Source organism: Polyergus mexicanus, unplaced genomic scaffold (genome assembly GCF_030449975.1).
Source record: "Polyergus mexicanus isolate NDT 795.1 unplaced genomic scaffold, iyPolMexi1.0 SCAF_9, whole genome shotgun sequence".
NCBI lineage: Eukaryota > Metazoa > Arthropoda > Insecta > Hymenoptera > Formicidae > Polyergus > Polyergus mexicanus.
The window spans coordinates 6,942,271-6,957,286 of record NW_027223329.1 but is presented as its reverse complement, the minus strand read 5'-3'; the positions used below and the strand labels follow the sequence as shown (position 1 = coordinate 6,957,286).

The 15,016-nt window shown below is 33.1% G+C and overlaps 1 protein-coding gene across 3 annotated transcripts in view; it reads left to right on the top strand.

Moving 5' to 3' along the window:
- The window catches only part of LOC138936620 (adenylate cyclase type 5), a 118,925-nt gene that overhangs the window by 15,508 nt on the left and 88,401 nt on the right, over positions 1-15,016 (top strand). For all 3 annotated transcript variants that reach the window (XM_070302172.1, XM_070302171.1, XM_070302169.1), the window contains exon 2: positions 10,209-10,369. In XM_070302172.1, coding sequence (XP_070158273.1) covers positions 10,304-10,369 — 66 coding nt within the window. In that variant the 5' untranslated portion in view covers positions 10,209-10,303. The remainder of the gene's footprint in view (positions 1-10,208; positions 10,370-15,016) is intronic.

Genomic DNA, 15,016 nt, shown 5'->3' with positions numbered 1-15,016 from the left:
TATCTCAAATATCTCAGAAACACTGCGTTAAATCGAAAAATGTTTCAAACAAAATTTGTGTGGCTTCAAGGGGGCCATAAGATGGTGACAATAATTTGATCTTGGAAAATCATTTGAAGGTCATATGAAGGTCAACTTAAAAATCTTAAGCGGAAACCCCTATTTTTTATTTCGTATTCTTATAGCTGACATCGAGAGCTTTCCAAAACACTATAATAAAGTATTGTTTTATTAGGTACTTTTTGAGTTATTTTATATTTTAATCTGACATCTTTTGATATAAAAAATTAAATATCTCGTAAAATAATTAGTTTTTGATAATCTTACCGTAATACTTTTATGTACAGAATAATGATATAAATCAATTAGTATAAAAAAATAATAGTTTAAAAAAAAATTATTTACGATGTATTTTTTTAAACAATTATTTGTTTTTTTTTGCACTAATTGATCTGTCTCATTATTCTGTATATAAAAGTATTACGGTAAGATTAACAAAAACTAAATATTTTATGAGATATTTAATTTTTTATATCAAAAGATGTCAGATTAAAATATAAAATAACTTAAAAAGTACTGAATAAAAAAATAGTTTGTTATAGTGTTTTGGAAAGCTCTCGAGGCAAGCTACAAGAATACTAAATAAAAAATGGGGGTTTCTAGTTAAGATTTTAAAGTTGACCTTCACGTGACCTTCAAATGATTTTCCAAGGTCAAATCATTGTCAGCATCTTATGGCCCCCTTGAAGCCACACAACTTTTGTTTGAAACATTTTTCGATTTAACGCAGTGTTTCTGAGATATTTGAGTGGGTCCTTTAAAATGGGACACCCTGTATATAACAGAAATAATATAAATCAAAATTTTAATGTCGAGATTGTCGACCTAAACAATGAAGTTATTCTACTAATATATAACTAACATTTTTATTTATATTCTAGATTAAAGGAAAAAACAAGGAGAACCTGCGAAGAGCAGAAGAAAAACGAAGAAGATTAGATCACAGTAATAAATCGCGGAATAAAAGGAAGTATAGAATTACAAACATTGCAAGCGGCGACATAAAACATGAATAAATTCCGAAGGACAGAAGAAACAAATTCCATAAGACGAAAGATAAAAGAAACGCACCAAAAGTAATAGGGTAGATTTTACTTGTTTATCGATATATACGGGGATCCGACGAGGGTTTCGTCTGGCAGGCGATAAAGCGCAAAATGCGCACAACACGGGCGATTTTCCGTCGAGATTCGTGTTTACCTCTAGTTCCATTTTATTGGACGAATTCAAAGGGTTGTAGAGCACCAACCTTTCCCTCGGACGCGTAAAAAATTAATTTATTTTATTAATTATGAAAATTAATTAGTTTATTACAATAAACAATATATTTGACTGAAGATATAGACGAGAGATCATTCCGCGAAATAAGCACAGGATCTGACAGATCCACTTTCCATCCCGAAATCTGTGCAAGCGTGGAAATTAGCATGTATTTAGAATCTCGAAGGCTGTCAAATAACGCGGATGTTGTTTCGCGCATACTTCTCTCCCTCGTTTAGGTAGACGTGACTATTCTTTAAACGCGGAAGTCGATAAGCGATAAGGTTGTCCGCTCTAAGGAAGATTAACGAGCCAGCTTCAAGCCGTTATCGCGTTTTTGATCGCCAGGTTACTTAATGCTAACGTTTTACGCCCCGTTTAGTAACAGCGGAATGCAATGTATGCAATACGTTATGTAAATTTATCGAACAAAATTTCTAAAGAAATCGTCGACAACGCGCAAAAATATCCTTTATCCCGCGTCGTACGTACAATATAATCCAAGCTTATCGTGAAATTAACATAAAAAGAAAAATATATACACATTCCTCTCCCTTTTTCCTTACAAAAGAAATAACGATATTTAATTATATCTCGATATCCAATCGTGGGCAAAACAATGATTAATTAATGTTTGCGGCAAATCGTGATTTTCCCTTGTTACAGACATGTAAACCCCAACAAAATTGACACTAGTTTCACATATCAACGGACGATGAAATCGAGAAAATTACGCTTGATCAATAGAATGCTATTATAACTTCTGTCGACGCACGTTGCTTCGTTAAAGTGTAGAAATAATTAGCAATTTATATTGTCCAATTAAAAGGTTTTCTCTATGTTTGTTTAAAATATGAATGAAATATGTATATATATATATATATATATATATATATATATATGTTCTGAAACACATGGAAATGTATCCAAACATTAATTTACCATTTTATAAAGCAGAAAGATCATCGATCTACGTCATTTTATTCATTGTATAGCCATTATACAACACTCTCTCACGCATTATTATTTTTTTTTTTTCATCTAAAATACTATAATATTAATGGTATTTTCAAGTAAAGTATTATATTATAACGCTATTTCATCGTTGGAATTTCATGTATATCAAGTGACATTTTTTTGAGGTAGCACAACGTGTCAAGTGAAAAATCGCACTATATCGGTAATTGGAGAACACGTTTCATTTTTCTTTCAAAATAAAAAACAGTCTAACGCATTTTTTTCCGCATACGAAAAGGGAGAGAATAATATTTTGACGATCGTTTGCAAAAATATCAAATTTTGTCAACATCGATTTCCGGTTTTCGATATTCAACGATAACGATACGCCAATAGTACCGACATTTTGCTTATTATTACATTAGACACATTACAAAGAGCGGCAAAGATATATACAGGGTGTCCCATTTTAATCTCCTCAGCCAAATATCTCGAAAAATATGGAAGATACGGAAAAATGTTTCAGACAAAAGTTGTTTGGTTTCGAGGGGGCCATTAAGATGGTACCATTGGTTTGACCTTGAAGAGTCATTTGAAGGTCATGTGAAGGTCAACTTTAAAATCTTAAATGGAAACCCCCATTTTTTATTTAGTATTCTTGTAGCTGACATCGAGAGCTTTCCAAAACACTATAATAAACTATTTTTTTATTCAGTACTTTTTGAGTTATTTTATATTTTAATCTGACATCTTTTGATATAAAAAATTAAATATCTCATAAAATAGTTAGTTTTTGATAATCTTACCATAATACTTTTATGTACAGCATAATGATACAAATCAATTAGTATAAAAAAATAATAGTTTTAAAAAAAATTATTTACGATATATTTTTTTAAACAATTATTTGTTTTCTTTTTGCACTAATTGATTTGTCTCATTATTCTGTACATAAAAGTATTACGGTAAGATTATCGAAAACTGAATATTTTATGAGATATTTAATTTTTTATATCAAAAGATGTCAGATTAAAATATAAAATAACCTCAAAAGTACTGAATAAAAAAATAGTTTATTATAGTGTTTTGGAAAGCTCTCGATGTCAGCTACAAGAATACTAAATAAAAAATGGGGGTTTCCATTTAAGATTTTAAAGTTGACCTTCACATGACCTTCAAATGACTCTTCAAGGTCAAACCAATGGAACTATTTTATGGCCCTCTCGAAACCAAACAACTTTTGTCTGAAACATTTTTCCGTATCTTCCATATTTTCCGAGATATTTGCCTGAGGAGATTAAAATGGAACACCCTGTATATATATATATATATATGTATATATATATGTATATATATATATATATATGTATATATATATATATATATATATATATATAGAGAGAGAGAGAGAGAGAGAGAGAGACAAAGAGATAAAAAAATCACGCAAAATAATAAAACGGACGCGTGAACCTGACACCTTTTTAATTTTTCTATAAAAATAATTTTTACATTGTTCTTCCGCGATCGATTCGATTGTGTATAATATTTATTTTCTGTCGGCATCGAGTTTAAGTTACCAGATCGTACGATTATGAGTGCAGGTACCCTCATGGCCACCGCGCGTAGCCTCGTCCGATCAAGACCTGACTGTACTACTGACAAACTTACGAAGACGGGATTATCGGGAAAAATGACTCGACCCTCGATAATTACGGAAGCGTATCCAATTGAGAAGCTGATGTAAAATGTAATACGTTACTGCATAATTTATAAGGAATTGTTATTTTACGAAAAAGTGAGATTTTGTCGGCGACGATGACGTTATAAAAAATGATTAAAAAAAAAAAAAAAAAAAAATAGAATATTTTTCATTTTATTCGTCGATCATATTTTATTGACATGCATATGTGTAACTTTTTCAAAATTTATATAACATTCATTAATTAATCTAACCAAGTATTATAAAGAAATTGTCTCGATATAGAATAAAATACTTCGTGACATGCTATTGATCCTGATTACTAATAAAAATATGTCTTATTATATATAATTATATTACTTTTTTATTACATTACATTTATATCATTATGTGTATACTCCAAGTTTTCTCCGATTAAAATTTAATTAAGGGCGGAGAGCAAGTCGAGAGGGTAGCAGAATGTGAAACGGGACGTTAAATCACTCGCTCGCGCAAGCACGCGGTGCAAATTGTAAAAGGCGAAAATGATCAAGATAGAGTTGCCGCACTCAATTCCGAGCTCCATTCCCAATTGTGTGTACCTTCCATAACGTCGGAATTTGGTTAGCAGTAATGTAATTTGCAAAAAAGATACGAGGATAAAGTGAATAGTTGTATCGCGCGATACGTTCCAATGAGCTCGATTAAAACGATTAACGATTAAAACAGCAACGTGTGTATAATATTACAATTAATATTAATCAATTACACTCACGCCAATGCACACGCGAGAGGCAAATATATCATTTCGTGCTTTAAAAGCGGATTCAATATAATAAGGGACTTTGTATCAAATTTAATACCGCTCTATAATTAATCTAATTAAAATATAATAATGTTGTTCCCGAAAAATAAACGCGCCCGCAAATCCCGTTAAGCGAACCGGCAACACACGGTACAAAATACACGGCTGTACTGAATTCATAATGCAATTTAGCGCATTTCGAAACGCACGTCGGCGCGCCACGCGTCGAAGCTGCAATTGGCCCGGGAGATTTTCAATTCGGCGCGACAAGTCCCAGCTCGATATCCCATGTTCCGAAGAAGTGACAGGACTCGGCGACAGGACAAGAGTGACATAATATACAATACACGCGACAGGCGGAAGTTGGCGGCGCGCATCGTGGACTATCTCCGACACGGCTACCACCACACACAGGGTCTCCACGGCATCGAATTTCACGTCTCGCTCTGCGAAAACTTTCGATTGCCAACATTGTTCGGTATTTCGTTTTCTGCGTGTAACCGACTGCGTTTGCTGTTTGTGTGTGTGTGTGTGTGTGTGTGTGTGTAGGCGAAACTCGATTTTCTCGTCGCCAGGAAATTAGATTTTTGCGAAGAGACCTAAGCCACGAAGTGTGCCCTCGGAAAATCAGAATGTAACAATTAAACTCGTGACAAGAGAGGGATTAATTGAATGCTTGAATGTTGAATTTTACAGAGGATATTACGAGGTTTTATCTTCGAGTTACTTCCATCATTAGCAACATAGTGAATCAAGCACGAATTATTGTATAATTGAGGAAAGAAAAGAAATTTTTCTTCTCCTTTGAGAAGTTTTATTTTCCAAATTGAAATCTCCATGTTATAATTTTATTGAATATTAATGAAATATTCTGGTAAATCTATGCGTTCCAAATCCAAGTATTTAATAAAGTGTTAGAATTTATTTATTATCGCACTACACAAACGCAATATATTGGATGATTGCATAAGTTCGTGCTTGATTTTCATAGAGTTACTGCATGGCGGAGTTCTATTGTTTTCGTGTGGTAATTGTTGCTTACACCGAATAGATGACGTTGTCTTATGTCATCTTAGCGTCAGACATTGTTCAGATAAGTCCATTTGTGCATAAGAGAAATCATTAAAAATGGAGAACGAAAGGTGCATTTGCGGCATGTAATGCTATATGAATTTCGGAAAGGCGTGAGTGTTGGGATTGCACAAAAAAATATTCAAAGCGTTTATTTGGACCGCGCTCCTGCTCTCCGAACAGTCAAAAAGTGGTTTGGCAGATTTCGAAATGGTGATTTCAACATGGAGGATCAACCCCGCTCTGGACGGCTTTCTGGCATTGATGATGACATTGTGCGTGCCTTAGTGGAAAGAAACCCAAGGATTACAACTGAGGATATTGCTGAGAGGCTGAACATCGATAATTCAACCGCTTTTCGTCATTTAAAAAAGCTTGGATACATTTCCAAGCTTGATACGTGGGCGCCGCATCTCCTGACTGAAAGGAATAAGCTGCAGGAAAACTGCAGGAGTTGCAATGGGAAATTCTGCAACACCCGCCATATTCTCCAGATATTGCGCCTTCAGATTTTTATCTGTTCCGGTCTTTGCAGAATAGTTTAAATGGCAAGAATCTCAATTCCGAGGAAGCTGTCGAAAACCACCTTACAAACTTTTTTCAAGAAAAACCAAGTTCTTTCTTCGAAAATAGAATCGACAAGCTTATAGATCGTTGGAAAACCATTGTAGAAAAGAATGGATGAGACTATATAATTGATTAATAAAAGTGTTATCTCTAAAATATAATCTATTGAAGTTTATATTTAAATTGGGCACGCGAACTTATGCAATCACCCAATACATATAATAAAATGAAATTAATGCAAAACCTGTTATAAATCATGAGTCACGAGAACTTAAATCTTACTTAAAATAACTTACAAACTATACATACTGTAAAAGTTGTAATAAATATTTTTTTTTCCGTCAAGATTCTTGAATTGATAAAAATAACTTTCACACAACTGCTATTATAAATAAAGTAAACAGGCGAGTTTTATCGCGAGATAAATTGTTTCTTTGTAAGACTATCAGCGAAATCGCACTTTACTTTTCGTGTATCTTCGTGAATATGATTAGCGAGATACACTAATTGATGATAAAATTCGCGTGACCTTACTTCGCCGTTTGCGTATGTTTGAGCATGACACATTTGTTATCGTGTGTCATTTCGTTCATTCTTCTTCAGTACGATATAAAAGAGATATATCTCAGAAATCTTATCTAAAGTTGGACAATAGAAGAAACATATAAAAATATTAACGATTATAGCTTTCTAACAATCGAATAAAAATGTATATATATAATTCGAAATATTCGAATATATCGAATTATCTATAGGTTCACGCAGATCGATTGTTCGCCTATGGAATTGTTCATGTAGCCTCTTAATTACTTTTTAATTAAAAATACCGCTCTTTCTACATTTTTCGAATGCCTTTGATACTTTCGATCAAATACCGTTTTTAGCGAGATAGAACTGGAACGAGTACATCGAGTCATTAAATACTTTATAATGCGTATTTACTGTTATTTCCACGGTGAAATATACTTTTCATCCCCATCGTGAGTTCTAAAGTAATGAAAACTTTAATGGAATTTAGCACTGAGCTCTCATGTACCTTTCTCTTCCTAATAAAGCGACAAACATCCGTTAACTTCCTTCGGAATCGGCGAATCGCATCGAACAAAAATAATTGAAAATCATTATTAAAAAACACGATACCCATTAAACAGATTTTGACGCAACGAACTTTTAATTTTCCAAAAAGAATTTTCTGAAAAGGGCGTTTGAAGAATAGGAAGGCAAAGGAGAATAACGAAGTAATCGGGGTAAATTACATCCGACATAGAAAGAGAGAGAATGCTTGAAACTTCGGGAGCCGCGTGGCAAATTTCGCTTATCGATCTCAGGTGCGCACTTCGCCAAGCTCACTATAATATAATACACACGTAGCTATCACCAATATAAATAATTACTCTGCTGCGACGCACAATATCACGCGCGTCCCATAATTAACGTTCTTCCCAAGTTCCCAGTAAGCTGCACGACAATTGAAATAATTATACGTATATTTGTTGCGACTAGTACATTGGCGAAAGTGCAATGTTATGAAATTCAAGTTGCGGAGAAATTAACATGTATCGATAAACGCCACTGCGCAAATAAATTCGTTATCAGAAATAATATAAAAGCAAATCATGCAAGCGTTATTTTATGTACGCGACACACGTGTAGTGATTCTGTTATATTTATCGCGCGTAAAAAAATTTTTACGGATAAATACGCGATCATATAAAATTTTTTTATTGTCTACGCATGATTCTAGATATCATTTATATCTGATTGCTGCACGTCGATTTTTCCGTTTATTTATCATCGATTATCGTAGTTTCGAAAAAAAAAAAAAAAAAAATTACGTGCAAAATGTTATTTGATAAAAGAAAATAATTTATACGTTATTTCAAAAGATCGTAGTTAAAAAAAAATTATCTTCTGTTAGACAGAAAAAGAGCAAATAAAAAATTTAGAAGAATTATAATAATTGTATTTATAAATCTGTATATTACACACACATCGCGTGATATCTCGGAAGAAATATCGAAGTACTATGATCTCGGACGAAATAATTTCTCTCTTTCTCTCTCTCTCTCTCTCCTGTGCACAGCTTGGATTTCTCTCTTGTTCGCGAACGTAAACGATAAAGAAGCCTGAAAATTATTTGTCTAGACACGCGATATGGGTACTATGAACTCTAGTTACAACGAATGTAATTTCTCGCCGAGGGACGGAACGTGAATAAAGTCGCCCCCAATGTACGAGAAACAACACGTGTCCCAGAACGGTCAGTCTTTTCTCTGTCTGACAATTATGTTATCTGTGGAAAGTTAGATAGTCCTTTTGAGATTATACATGACAATGATATTGTCCGCGAAAAATTAGCTTAAAAGTATAGAGGTTACGTAGATAAATTGTTAGTATTGTAGTTTTTAGAAAGAAATAAAAGTTGAGAATGAATATCATATTAAATAAACTCGCAAAAAGAATTTCTGGTAATAAAGTATAATTTTATTCTATATACTAAGGATTTAATGGAAATTGCCTCGTACATATTGTGTCTCGTATTATTGCAAGCATATTTGAAAACATATCGTATCTTAAATATATCTTCATAATATTTTTACTCCAAATTAAATGCAAACTGAAGTATTTACAAAAAAAATATAAAGTATACATGCATATATACAAGGTGTCCCATTTTAATCTCCTCAGGCAAATATCTCAAAAACCAAGCCCGGAAGAGAAAAATGTTTCAGACAAAAGTTGTTTGGTTTCGAGGGGGCCATAAGATGGTACCATTGGTTTGACCTTGGAAAATCATTTGAAGGTCATGTGAAGGTCAACTTTAAAATCTTAAATGGAAACCCTCATTTTTTATTTAGTATTCTTGTAGCTGACATCGAGAGCTTTCCAAAACACTATAATAAAGTATTTTTTTATTAAGTACTTTTTGAGTTATTTTATATTTTAATCTGACATATTTTGATATAAAAAATTAAATATCTCGTAAAATATTTAGTTTTTGATAATCTTACCGTAATACTTCTATGTACAGAATAATGAGACAAAACAATTAGTATAAAAAAAAAATTGTTTTTAAGAAAATTATTTACAATGTATTTTTTAAAACAATTATTTGTTTTTTTTGGCACTAATTAATTTATCTCATTATTCTGTACATAAAAGTATTACGGTAAGATTATCGAAAACTGAATATTTTACGAAATATTTTATTTTTTATATCAAAATATGTCAGATTAAAATATAAAATAATTCAAAAAGTACTTAATAAAAAAATACTTTGTTATAGTGTTTTGGAAAACTCTCGATGTCAGCTACAAGAATACTAAATAAAAAATGGGGGTTTCCATTTAAGATTTTAAAGTTGACCTTCACATGACCTTCACATGATTTTCCAAGGTCAAACCAATGGTACCATCTTATGGCCCCCTCGAAACCAAACAACTTTTGTCTGAAACATTTTTCTCTTCCGGACTTGGTTTTTGAGATATTTGCCTGAGGAAATTAAAATGGGACACCCTGTATATATATATATATTACATCGCAGCAACTTTGTGGTACGCTGTTTAAAGCTTAACAAGAAGTATCTAGATGCTCTTTTGCGATAGTACGCGAATCATAATATATTAACGTTACTCCTTGAACGTTAAGTTTCGCATTGCGTATTAATTTAAGATATAATCGAAGCACTCTCTGTAATTAGAGTTGAAGCGACTGCGAAAAACACGTCGACGACGACGACGACGTGAGACAGAGAAAGAAAGATATAGAGGTAAAGGGATTCTTGCTATAACAAATTTTCCTTCTGTACAGGAGAAGCATGAAGTAACGGACACGGGTCCATTATTGCCCCGGAGGGCTTTCAAGCGTCTGGAGGCACAAGACCGGTGACACGGAGAAAATACGGCATGGATTTCCCGAAACGAGAATGGAGTCACAGGCTCAGTCTTCGCGGCAGCCGAAGAGCTCACGAGGTAACTATATTCCGTCGACAATTGCATTATTTAAAACATTCAACATAATCGGGACTTGTGCACGAAGTATACAGTCAAAAAGTAAGAGAAATATGTTATTAAGTAACGTTATTAAATAATTCCTCGATATCTCGTCGAATATTTATTGCGAAGTTTTTATGGCATTAAAATTAAATATCGTTGCAAAAATAATAACGCTAAATTTATTAATAAGATTTTTTTTTTTTTTTTAATTAAAAAACGCGTCAGTTCTTATCATAGTTAAGTATGCTTGAGAATTACAATTAATATTCTAGCTTTGTTTTATCGATTATAATTATAACTTCCCGATTGCGTGTCGAACTTCCGTTCTACGTTCACGCGATTGCAGATAAAAAGAAATAAAATGAAGACGACCGTGTGTGCAAGTTCCACACGCGAGGGATGCATGCCCTTGCATATATTAGTCTATAAACGGGTTTCTTGTTCTAAAGGTTTGCGTATTCATTCGCCACATCATACATCGTTAAAGCATACTTTTCATACGTGTCGTCACGAGATATCATGTTATGAAAGCGTTTCAACGAGATCGAACGTACGTATTGTATTATTTTCAGAACGTATAATTGCTTATATATCTCCCGATAATTACAGATTGATATAAACATAATTCAATCGTTGCGCATTCGTAATAAAATTTATATTGTCATCACTTTTATCAATATTAATATTGATATTAATATCGATATATTCGAAAGCATAAAATTATTTTATACGCCATAATCATACTATAATATACACTCGATATTAAAATGAGGTACGCGATGGTATGACGACAATATAATGGCATCTGTATGAAAATAAATTAACAAAATCCAATATTCTGCGTTAATTTATACAACGAAACAGATATATGAAAATTTAAATTAAAGAAACATTATTACGCTATTAGACGAAGAGAGAGAGAAAGAGAGAGAGAGAGAGAGAGAGAGAGAGAGAGAGAGAGAGAGAGAGAGAGAGGGTTCACGTGCTATCATATATACATGGTAAAAATATTTTTGATCATTATATACATCGCGAATTATTTTGAAAAAAGGCCAAAAAGGTTTTCTCCTCAACATAAATTGTACGAAACTCTAAAACATTTTTAGAAGAAGTAAATAAAATAAATCGATTTTATATTTCACAAGTTAAATGAGTAGTGAAAAAGTTGAAAAGGTTGAAAAAAATGCGTAGAGGATGCATAAATTACAAACATTACGCGTTTCGCGATAAATGACACGTGATTGGATGATGAATGCAACGAATGAGGAATATATTATGCGAATAAAGCGTTAAAACTTACTACTAATAACGTCGTTCATTGGGAAAAATTCGCAGCACCGAGTGCTTGAAGCATATTTCATTGATAATATTAATCAGCATGTTCCGAGTGCTTTTCATTGGGAGTGCAAAATGCTCTCAGTGCGTATTGAGAGTAGTTTGCACTCCGAATGAAATGTGCAGCACTCAGAATATGCTCATTAAATATTGGGTGATTGCATAAGTTCGTGCCCGATTTTCATAGATGGCATTAAGTTACTGCATGGCGGAGTTCTATTGTTTTCGTGTGGTAATTGTTGCTTACACCGAATAGATGACGTTGTCTTATGTCAATTTAGCATCAGATATTGTTCAGATAAGTCCATTTGTGCATAAGAGAAATCATTAAAAATGGAGAACGAAAGGTGCATTTGCAGCATGTAATGCTATATGAATTTCGGAAAGGCGTGAGTGTTGGGATTGCACAAAAAAATATTCAAAGCGTTTATTTGGACCGCACTCCTGCTCTCCGAACAGTCAAAAAGTGGTTTGGCAGATTTCGAAATGGTGATTTCAACATGGAGGATCAACCCCGCTCTGGACGGCCTTCTGGCATTGATGATGACATTGTGCATGCCGTAGTGGAAAGAAACCCAAGGATTACAACTGAGGATATTGCTGAGAGGCTGAACATCGATAATTCAACCGCTTTTCGTCATTTAAAAAAGCTTGGATACATTTCCAAGCTTGATACGTGGGTGCCGCATCTCCTGACTGAAAGGAATAAGCTGCAGGAAAACTGCAGGAGTCGCAATGGGAAATTCTGCAGCACCCGCCATATTCTCCAGATATTGCGCCTTCAGATTTTTATCTGTTCCGGTCTTTGCAGAATAGTTTAAATAGCAAGAATCTCAATTCCGAGGAAGCTGTCGAAAACCACCTTACAAACTTTTTTCAAGAAAAACCAAGTTCTTTCTTTAAAAATGGAATCGACAAGCTTATAGATGGTTGGAAAACCATTGTAGAAAAGAATGGAGACTATATAATTGATGAATAAAAGTGTTATCTCTAAAATATAATCTATTGAAGTTTATATTATTTAAATCGGGCACGAACTTATGCAATCACCCAATATTACCAATGCGCTTCAAGCACTCGGTGCTGCAAGTTTTTTCCGATGGAAGACTCTATTAGTAGTAAGTTTTAACGCTTTACCCACATATAATATATTCCTCATTCGTTGCATTCATCGTCCAATCACATGCGAGTCATTTATCAACGCGAAACGCGTACTTGTAACTCATCCATCTTCCATCCATTTTTTCAATTTTTTCGCTCATTTAACGTGTGCTAGTGCAAGTGAGTTTTTCCCAATAGAAGATGCTACAAGAGAAGTTTTTATGCAGAAATATGTGTTAATGAGATGCCGTGAAAAAACGTGGAAGAAACGGAAAAGTATTGCGGCAACTACAGGATAATTATTGCCCTATGATAATAAAGAGACAATATATGAAAATTAATTGTTCGAAGTTTCTATCGCGTAATAATCGAGCACAATGCACGGTGGGAAATATACTATTATGTATCTGACAGCATGTTTTTAATCATACAGCGTTACAAAGCACAATTAACATCTACGAATACGTGTATTCATTTACCATCTTATTCGAATATTTCCTCTTTATAATTTCTAGTCAGCCAGATCAATTACTCAAACATAACCTTTATCTCATAAAGATTGATAAATTGATTTTTCAATTATCGCCTTAGTATTTCAATTTCTTTGTATGTAATCGCGTATTTAATTTTTTGGGATATTATATTTTATTTAGTATTCATTTTTTTATAAGATTGCTCTTTTATATTTCTAATTAATCGTATCGAATATTTTCCATTGAAATGGCTATTAATAGATAACGAGTTACGTAACGTAACAGTAAATACAGGATTTTTCTAATATTTCTCTATATCAGTAAATGGAATCGCACGGCGTGAAATGTATTTAAGGCGAGCTTTTGCTCGAATGAACGTACGGTATTTCTCGTATATGCTATACGAATACATATTGTGTACGACGAGTTAGTTGCGGTAAATTATGTGCGCAACATCCGGGGTAAAATGTGTGTAAACGGGAAAGCGGATTTTGCTTCCTCGGCTAGAGATTATACCGGAAAAGGAATATTACAGCATACTTTGGCCGACAATACCTGAGCGAACGAGCATTAAACTGCGATATAAAATAATATATTATAAAAGAAAGGAGAACATTTTGCGACTGTAAGATTATGACGTTGTCATGTTTCTATTCATCATTTAAAGTTTCATCATTATTTACATTTTTTTTATTATATTTCACATGTTTTATTAGATGTATAAGAATTTAAATAAATATAAAATTTTTTTCATTAACTTCAAAAATATATTGACCTCGCAACAAATAATTATAAATAGATAATTATTCTGACTCTCTAATTATGCATGCTGCCGGCGTTGCAACGGATATTCTCGTCTATTATTTTTAAAGTGCAACGTGATAATAATGCAAACAAAGCCACTCGACCGTCCAAAATTGAAATTAAGGCCCCGAAAAAGCTGTTTATTTATTTTAATTCGATTAATATAATTAATATATTCTGAAATAGTTTATTTTAAAGGAAACATATTTGCTTTTACAGCTCCATAATACTAATATATAGTGTGTTTCTATATTATTTAAATATAATTATTACGCGAGATATTTTCATAAAATTGATAGATCTCACGTTGTTATCTACGTCGTTTGTTGCTGGCGTTTACTGCGTAAAATATATATAAGTTTCTTAGAATATTTCCCCGATACTAGATCGTTACAAATGTCTTGTGACCAACATAGAAGAGCGCACGTACGTCGTTGGAGTAAATAAAAAAAGTCTCCTCCGTTAGACGTGTCGGGAAACACGAGAGGTGTTCGCTCAGTGAAATACGCGGTGAAATATAGCATTCGTAACGAACCGTCTTCGTGCGAGTTTTCCCAGCTAATCAGCACGAACGAACGTCCGCGGAAAAGTTGAATAATTTAAGAGCGACAATTTCCGATGCATACACAATCATCGGTAATGCAACTTGCTTTAATCGTAATAAACGATTATGAATCGATATTATAAGTGGACTTCATTAAGGAACTGATCGAATCGCGAAAAAACGAGATGAAAATGTTCAACAAATACGAATACTTTCAGATAATTAATGGACATATTAAAAAATAAAAAAGAATTTCTCGTATATTTATTCAGACATGAAAATCTCTCTTCACTTCTTATTCGATTTACTGATATATTATGTACTATTACATACATAATTTTAATCTGTTATGTGTAGTATTATACA